Source organism: Brachyistius frenatus, unplaced genomic scaffold, assembly GCF_029030835.1.
Source record: "Brachyistius frenatus isolate BFR_SWC_R1_liver_20210118 unplaced genomic scaffold, ASM2903083v1 Contig_67, whole genome shotgun sequence".
Classification (NCBI taxonomy): domain Eukaryota; kingdom Metazoa; phylum Chordata; class Actinopteri; family Embiotocidae; genus Brachyistius; species Brachyistius frenatus.
Genome location: NW_027210666.1, coordinates 1,346,341 through 1,355,630, shown reverse-complemented (window position 1 = coordinate 1,355,630; position 9,290 = coordinate 1,346,341). Strand labels below are relative to the sequence as shown.

The 9,290-nt window shown below is 44.7% G+C and overlaps 1 protein-coding gene across 1 annotated transcript in view; it reads right to left on the bottom strand.

The window, feature by feature from the left end:
- Positions 1 to 1,715: 1,715 nt before the first annotated feature.
- aqr (aquarius intron-binding spliceosomal factor) overlaps positions 1,716 to 9,290 on the bottom strand; it is a 51,602-nt gene continuing 44,027 nt past the window's right edge. Inside the window, exons 34-37 of the mRNA XM_069707158.1 lie at positions 8,624 to 8,798; positions 7,096 to 7,206; positions 3,936 to 5,855; positions 1,716 to 2,488 (exon numbers count right to left, since the gene is read on the bottom strand). Of these exons, the coding sequence (XP_069563259.1) occupies positions 5,586 to 5,855; positions 7,096 to 7,206; positions 8,624 to 8,798 (556 nt within the window). The 3' untranslated portion in view covers positions 1,716 to 2,488; positions 3,936 to 5,585. The remainder of the gene's footprint in view (positions 2,489 to 3,935; positions 5,856 to 7,095; positions 7,207 to 8,623; positions 8,799 to 9,290) is intronic.

Here is a 9,290-nt window from a genome sequence, read left to right as displayed (position 1 = left end):
AGAGGTGGATAGGTGGATACAGTGTTTTAGCCTATTGTGTTTTTATGTCATCACACTCTTTTGGAAACCTTCTATTTAGAAAACTTTCTTCAGTTGGAGTTATCAGAAACAAATTGTTTAAACACACTAGAAGAATTTACCTTAAAGTGACTTCCATAATTTTTTTTTTCCAAAATATCAACCTCACCACATGTTGGTGAATTATTGACTGAACTTGTTCATTATACAGTGTTTCTTCCTTTCAGTTATCTTTATTTAATATGTTTTTGCCCTTTCCAAAGAAAATAATTTTAAGCAACCAATTGCCATTTTCAGTTCATCCAGTGGATAATGTGCCTTGTGTATTTTTTATGACTGTACAATGTAAAGGCTCTCGTTGTTATGGATTTTAAATAGTGATAATTTGCTACAAAGTAAAGTACACAAAAATCCAACAAAAGGCCCATTATCCAAATATCAGATTACGAATCTCAGATGAATTATATTTAGTGCACAAATCCACTTCCTCTTCACATTAAAAGTTGAGCTTACAACTTTTCACCCTTTCCTTTGGGTTTTAGCTTTCAAAATTCAATAACTTCCTGAGGCATGAACTCACAATGTCAAAACTTCAGTGCGACCAACCCGCACTTTGAGCTATTGGATCATACTGCTTCAGAGCTTTTTTTTTTTTTTTTTTTTTTTGTCAAAACCTTTTAGTCTTTACTTAAGATGTTTGCTCTCAAAGATTAAAATCAGACTTAAACCTTGAAGTAGTACTTCAAAAGTTTAAAAAAAACAAGTTCCCTTGTTTAGCCCATATCAAGCTGCGGTCTCAAACAAAGCCTCGAGACATTTCTTATTAGAAAAATGAATATTAAGGCAAGTAGCTTTGAAGATCTTCGATCGACCGGGTCACATCACTTCATACGCCATCTCAAAGTTTAAAAGTTTTTGCTTGGGAACTTTCGCACTTCCAGTCGTTTTACTTTCACACTCATCCTCTGAGTGCTTTTCGATCTTTTGCTGACCACTAACAGAAGCGCTCCGCAACTTTCTGCATCTGTTTTTCTTAGTGCGGTCAGTGTGGTGCTGGTCAGCTTGTTATCTGAAAGGCTTGGGACATTTTTTCAGCCAATAACAAGAAATTGTAAGAATTATGAGGCAGTGATCAACAGTTTCAAAGCTTTAGTTAAACCGTGCCCGTTAGCCACTAACATGAACTCAAAAATTACTCACCTGAGAACATATTGACGTCATTCTCTCGGATAGGTGAAAAATAAATCAATTGAAAACACTGAGATAGATTGCCTAAAAAAAACACTTGGGTGGACGTCAATGCGCCTAGGCGGCCCGCCTATGTAAGTCTATGAATGGGAAAGACTACATATTGTGAACATAAAAATATCATAGTTGTGTTCTCCAAAATTGCCTAAAAATGTTGGATGCGGTGACTGTCAACGATTCCGTTTGGAGGATTTCCAGACCTATATTTTCATGCAGTGAATTTAGGTCTGGTATCATCAGGCCAGTTGGTCCGACCCGAAGTGGCACTAAATAAATAGATAAACAAATCAGATCATGCTGCTTTAAGTAGTCCACGTGTTCACTCATTGTTGGGCTTGACATGACCTGGCTGCCTGTCTCAAAATATTCCTCCTGACTTCAGAGTAATTCGTTTTGGGATGAGCCCCATTCCCCCGTGTCCCTAAATAAGAAGCAGCAGGTAAACATAATTCGTAAATGAAACTGTTGATATGTGCAGATTTTTTTAATTTCTCAATTTTACGTTCGCCTTAAGATTTCACAACATGGATTTTCCACGGAATACTGTACACATTACGTCAATCAACAAACCCAAAGGGGAAGCTCGAAGCAGTTTTAATCCTATTTTAAGTTTGCGTACAGTCATTTAAAAGTCTAAACATGTCCATTGGTAAATTGCCATTTTCATTCTTATCTTCCCCTCGTGAATTAAACAGCAAAAACAGACCATGACCTTAAAGCCTATTTTCTTAGTGAAAAATTGTATAAACGTTTGAAATCTATGTTTAATTATATGTTAACAGGAGTAGTGGAATCCATTTCCCCAGACCTTTTTTTTTTTTTTTTTTTTTTTTACACAAGTTGCGAGAACGTTTCTCAAGAGTATTGATTGGCAGTCATCTCGGGATATCTTCACATACGACAGACATTAACAGTTCTCTTCAAAGTGCGGCCTTTCCCCTGTAGGAAAAAACCTTGTTTTCGACGCCGGTGTTGCGCTGCTCACGCGGGATGGATCTCAACACAAAGGCTTGCTGTGCCTCATGTTGTTGGCGCAGGTTCGGCCCACGTTGGCTCCCTCCAGGAGTAAATCAGAGAGTCGGTCCAGGCCGAGGCAAGTGGTGAGGGGGCTGATGAGGCCGTAGAGCCCCCCTAAGGTGATGCTGAGGGGCCAGCCAAAGCACAGCAGAACCAACAGCCACATAAGGCACCAGAAACAGGACCCACAGCTTGCCATCCTGGTCTGGAAGAAAGAGACGAAGTTTTAGAATGGGTGATAATTTACTCGAAGCGGAGATTGGCATGCTTTGCAAAGCCAAGTGCTTTCACTTTGAGTTAAGGTGATCAACAACAGATTGTTTCGAATTTGTGTGGAAGTCTGGCTTAAAAAGCACTTCAGATTGCCCGCGATAGTGCCTTCCCTCCCTGCAACAGCATCAAGAGTGTTTGCTGCGAGCGTCAACGCTTCTTCAGTGACGACGGGAGATTATCAGATTGAAACGTGCCCTGTACGACGATCTGGATGCCCCCCTCCCCACCCCCCCGTCAGGATTAGGCAGCGGCCTCGACAAAGCGTGATAAACCGGCAACCTCAAGCAATAACCGCAGCCTGCTGAGGTCGACGGGCCGCCCACTTACACGGTGGCACCGGCACATTAGTCACCCGCTAATAGCAGATCAACGGAGATCATGCGTAACTTTTGTAATAAGCATCACCGTCAACACTGATAACAACAGCGGCAAGGAGGTTAATGTGCTGCTATTCTGAGCGGTTCAAAAAAAAAAAAAAAAAAAAAAACTTGTATGAAAACTGCTAATTGGTGACTGCACAATGTGTGACTCTGTTCTGTGCGAGGATTTACGTAAAGTATAGTAGCGAACAAGAATTTGGAAGAGTAAGACTGTACATGTTTTGTTTTTCTGTGATAAAAACCCACCAGAAAAATCTGCCCCGAGGCCCAGCCTTGAAGTTGAGATTGTGGAGCTGATGGTTTTTATGAGCGTGAAAGTGTTGTGCGCCGTCAGACTGATTCCCTAAGTCCGTTTTAGCTTTAAGACACGACGGTCAGATCGTCCTCCCCTCCGGGCGCTGCCGTCTTGAATCTTACGCGACGTGTAATTTCCTGTTGTGACACCGCTGTCTCGTAGGGTCGGGCGACGCATTACGCATTCGGCACGAGCGCGTCCCGCGGTGGGTCCGATGCGTTTTGGTAAACGCGCTCGCATTAAAAAAAAAAAAAAAAAAAAAAAAAAAAAAAAGTAGGAACACATCAGCCACCAAACATGCAATTATTTTAAAGGCAGAATGACAACGCACAACCGGGACGAGTGGATTTCTGACCCCCGCGGCGCCCTCGGCCCTCATAAAACACTTTAACTCCGCCGTTCCAAGTTTATCGCACGCACTTTTTTTTTTTTTTTAACGACTGAACGACCGACATTCACTCTTGGAAAACGTCTCCTTAGATTTGAAGGTATTAAAAGTGTCGGGAGACGATTTTACCAGTCGGACTAAAGACCATTTTCAATTACAAGTCAGCAAACCTACAATGAACACGGTAGTTTTACCGCACGCTGTTAAGTCTCTTCGGTATATCAGCCCGTTAAGCGAAGGTTAAAAGTGAGAGCTTTGCAAAAGTAGCTATTAACCGAATGAATACCTGTCGTGTGAGTATAAAAGTCATGTTCACCTTCGGCAGAGAAAAGCTTCTGGAGGAAGCGAGCGCCCCGGATTCCTTCTTGCTCCACAGCGAGTGTCCCGGGTCCCGCTCGAGACGTCCAGAGATGATGCGAGCGTGCGCGAGCTGTAGTCACTTCCCACCAGTTAGCTCTAATTTACTCCAACAAAAAAGGACCACGGGCGACTGAATTCTCATGAGGCCAGCTGGGAGAAAAGAAAAAGTCAACTGGGAGGGTATTGCACAATGCAGACATTCATGTGGCTCGGGGGAAATTATGCTCACTTGTCACGGGTTTCTAGAGACTTATTAAGCAATACGGTACAACGTTTGGTACGTTTGTCGTTGCGGCTCCGTTTTGAGTCTGTTGCTGCATTTTATGTTTGTAACGGTCTGAGTGATGAAATGTTTCATCACGCGATACGGTGTATTGGTTCAGTGTCGCTGGCTCTGTGCCAACACTTCTGCCAGTCATATTCCCAGTCGCAGCCTCAGCCGACAGATACGATCTCTCTTCTCTAACCTCTCGTTCTAATCCTGTTCTCAGCAGACGCGACGAGTCCGAAATACTCAAGCGAACCTCGGCCTGAAATTCCCCGGCGCTCCGGAGACGGAAGAGAGGGGGAGAAAAAAAGAAAAAGAAAAAGAAAGACATTTCATGGCTCCACACTTGACTGAATGCAGAAAATGTGTCTCTCCACATCCATCAACACATGGTTCTCCGTCAGGTCTTTCAACTGGCCCGGGCGCAAGCAGCTGTGCAGCTGACCTGTTCTATCAGCCTGCCCGAGGTATGATGTAACAAATAACTTCTGGTGCATGATAATGAATACATTTCCAGTCTGTGTTTTTTTTTTTTGCCCACGGGGTCGTGTGGACTGCGTTAACCTCTTCGGTTTAATTCATTTCATTAATTTGGGGTCTAAACGGCCCAGGTCCCGGTTGGAACTTGCCGCCGCGATGCTTCTTTCGACGTCGGCGCTCACGTCAAACCTGCTGTTCCTTCTTAAAAGTTTGGTCATCGGATCTGAACCGCAGCGCCGATCCAAGCTGATGGGAACCGCTCGGCAGCGCTCTTTGCCGTCGGCGCGCCGCGCAAACATTGTGAATGGCAGAGGATTTGCTGCTTGCTGGTTGAGTGACTGTGTACACCCACAGGGCGAGTTGAAATCCCCGAGCATGCACGCTGGCCCTTGGGTGAAGTCACTGACCTACAAATGCAGCTTAGTTGCAGCTTTTGTAGCTGGTATAGTTTAACCCAACGAGGGTCAATGAGATTTGAGCTATGCTTAACGCAGACGACGGAAGCAGATGAATGGATGGAAGTATCACAACAGGGCTTAAACATGTCGACGGTACACTATTTGTTCGGATATACGCGAGATGTATTAGTCTCCGGAAGAGTATTATGCGCTCTGCTGGCTGCATTTAAGTAGAATAACCGCGCCCCAGACAATAATAGGATTTCTATCTTTTTTTTTTTTTTTTTAATAAAGTACTGATGGTAACAAATACAAAAAAAATTGATATGTTTTAGAAAACAATAACGAAACATTATCTTCAGGATCTCCTTTCAGTAGAAAACAAATTCCCAATTCCTCACTCCGCTTTTCTAGAGGGAACCCACTCGGCCCCTAAATAACCGTCCCGTGTGAGAAAGCTCTACTGCTCTTTCTCCTCGGCGCTGTCCTCCCCTTCGCTGTCGCTGTCTCTGCCAGGGTGCTCTGGCATCTTAGCACAGGCTACTGTATCCTGGTTTCCTTCCCTCTCACTCGCGTCCTTTGATTTTGGCTCCGAGCTCGGCTCTCCTTCTGGGTTTTCCTGCTCCATGGGGGTTTCTTCCTGCGGCTCCTCAGAGCTGGCTGCTGCTTTCTCGAGCGCGGCATCCGTCTTGGTCTGTTGTGGAGGCAAAGCCAGTTTCTGCTGTTGCTGCTGATAAGCCGAAGGAAAGGGGGGAAAATATCAGGAACCAGGAGGGAAAATATTTCCACTTTATTTTTTGATATTATACTGTAAAGTGCACAAACAGTAGCTGAAACTAATGAAGTCCTTACGCAACAGCCCTGCAAATTAATCAGTCTACTGGAAGAAATATGTGTCACTAGACAGTGCATTTGATTTATTTCTATTTGAATATATGAGGCGCTCAACATGATCGCATTAAAAAAAAAAAAAAAAAAAAAAATTTGAATAACATTCAAATATAATTCATTAGTTTGAAACTTCATTTCAATAAACCGTGTGATGTATAAAATGACATTCGTTCGCTCTGAAACTCTTTAATTCAACTCTGTATACTTTCACATTCAGTTCTTAAATCTCTATTTCAGTTTGTGTGTCTCACATCCAGTCTTTGGCTGAAAAGAAGATCAGTGAATCTGCACTCTGTTGCTATTTCTCAATCAGCAACTGGTTTTCAGGAACGTTCTGAAAACAAACATTCCTGGAACATTTGTTTTAGAATGATTGGCTAAAAAAAAAAAAAAAAAAAAAAGCTCTTTCAATCTCCATCGCTATTCCTGAAAGACTCGGATGTGTGGGACCCAAAAACACATTCCACAAACATTGCCGAGGTTACGTTTAACACCACCACACACACACACACACACACACACACACACACACACACACACACACACACACACACACACACACACAGTCTTCGAAAATGACCACTAAGTCCAATCTACACCTCTGAAACGGTTTCAACAAACAGATTCAGTTTAAGTTACGTAGGTGTACCAAAATAAAATGGCAACTGAGTACGAGATCGAGGTGTATCCTACAGGAACATTTTCTTTTTTTTGAGGGCATCGCAAGCGAGAGAAAGATAGAACCCGGATGAGGAAGCGGTACGTTTCATCTCTTGATCATAATCACACGGAACTTATTGATCCACCCTCGCATAGTGTGGATAACATCTCTCCCTTTTTGACGTGTTCTCTTAGTGTCATCTACTATTCTTTCTAAATGAGCACGAGAGACACTCCATGAGACTGAAAGATACAGCTGGAAAAAAAAACAACCACTGTCACTTTCATAAATTAAAAGTTTAAAGGTGAATGACGGAAGAGGAGTTTATGATGCTGTAGTACCCCTCGATAAACAGTCGCGTCTGCACCGCTGGTTGTTTTAAACCTTTTCTTGGAGACAATCAGTCGAAGGCTCTTACCTGTCTGTACTTCTGGGAGTTCTGGATCATGTGCATGTACATACTGTACACCAGGTTGGCCATCTCTGGCATGTTCTTCACGATTTGGTCGGCCTGTCCGGAGGCATCTCTCTGAAGCGCAGAAACAAAGGATTTCAATAAGAGAAGGATTGTTTTGAATCCAGGAAGGGATGTGAAGAGAATGATAATGAATAATTCTGTCTTGTTGGCAGTCACTCTTTCAGGCACCACCTGCTGAAGTATTGATCTGAGGCAAAAAAAAAAAAAAATGTGCCAGGAAACTGCAGTTCACCTGCTCGCTGCTACCCGTTTCTTATTTGAAAGCAAATTCCTCCCTCCAGCGATCGCTGCTCACATATCAAAAGAAGTGGAGGATGCAGAGTTTGTAATTTGACGGTATTAGTATGCAGACGGAGCCTTGCAGCCTAAACTGGGGAGTGAGGCGAGCAGAATATTTATTCTGCTGTGCTGTTGCCTCCTAAATACGGGGGGGGGGTGATGCTCCCAGTGGCCCTGTGGGCATCACGGCAAAGTGGATGAGACCGAAAGCTTCGATACTGTAGAATTGAAATGTGAGAACATACACAGTTAAGTTGCAGTAAAATAAATAGTAAAAAAAAAAAAAACACACAAAAAAAAAAAAAACTGGGGCGTTAATGCGTTTCCCAGTGATTATACGTCACGTTTTACTCTCTCTCCACTTCTCCCTAATAATAGTGCTGCATTGAGCAGTTGTGTTTGTATACCGACTTCTGAATTAGCACTGTTAACTAGCCCACGACAGCTCCGGTCGAGCGTTGCCGGACAAAATCTGACTTGGAGTCCGCATCTGCGTGTAAACAGCAGGGGTTTAGTGACTCCAGATAGATGGGCTAAGCAGGGGCCGCATGTGTGCGCCCGAAAGAGCTGTCCCCGGTGGGGACGAACACTGGAGAGACACGGGAAGTGTCAAAGGCTATTGGGTATTTTAGACACCCCTGTTGCCACGCACGCCCGTCATTGAGACACACTGACCAGACAGCAGCCGTCTCATGCAACGGGTTTGCCTTCTGACCTTTGGGGGTTAAATATAGTCAGGACCCGTGTTTCCCCCCCCCCCCCCCCCGCTTGCAGATGGTCCCTGCAGAGTGCTGTGAACAGGCCGGGGCCTACGGGCAAAGCTGCGGTAAGACACGGGGACCAGTGAGGACCAACGGGATTGGAGATTCCATTCAGAATATAGAGGCAGGATTAAGCAGAAGTCATGGGGGGGGGGGCGCCGTGGCAACACTGACGTGGTTGAGATGATGGGGATGGCAACGGTTTCAGGGAAATGGGCGCTGGGCCCGGAACGTGGGAAAGTAAGCTCATTTCTTATCAGCAGATCTGGTGCTTGAGTACCTCATAATCAGCCAAATATAATGAAGTAGGAGAGTTTTGCGCCTCAGTAGACTAGTGTGTGTGTGCGTGCGTGCGTGCGTGCGTGCGTGTGTGTGTGTGTGTGTGTGTGTGTGTGTGTGTGTGTGTGTGTGTGTGCGCGCGCACGTACAGGCTGTTCCTGGCTGTAGTACTCGTGTGGTCTGATGTGCAGCTGCAGTGGTCTGGCAGTGAGCTGGTTGAAGGCAGGAGTCAGTTCGAAGCAGTTCTGGAACAGTGACACTCGGGCAAAGATGTACAGACCCAGTCTGGCTCTTGACATGGCCACCACGAGACGCCTGACATCCCTGTGGGGGGTGGGGGGAGATAGAGAGAAAAAAGAGTTGATAATTGGTTTGATGTAAAAGGGGAGGGTCAGGGGAGGGAATCAAAGAGACGTGAAGGGGTGGGGAAGGAACGTGTGAAATTGTAAGAAGAGAAGAAGCTATGTGTAGGGGGCAAAAACAAAAACTCGAGTAAAAAGGATCGCAGTGAAAGGATCAAGGGAAAGACTGAAGGGGGAAAAGGCAAAGTGGCGTAGGAGGAGAGAGGTTTAGTCAAGGATAGGCAGCACTAGGTGGGGGGGGGGGGGGGGCAAATATAGATGCCGAGAGCGAAATAAAAGAATGGAAGGCTAAGGGCGTGGATAAGCACAGCAGACAAAGAAAAGGGTAGAGAGGTTACTTTCTCTTGACATCCAGTAGAATTAAGAGATTAGCAACAGAGGAGTTATTTCTCTGAGAAAAGGAGGAATCCTGCTTGTGCTTGCTGTACCGGCCAAAAGTGGCTGTTTATCTTCC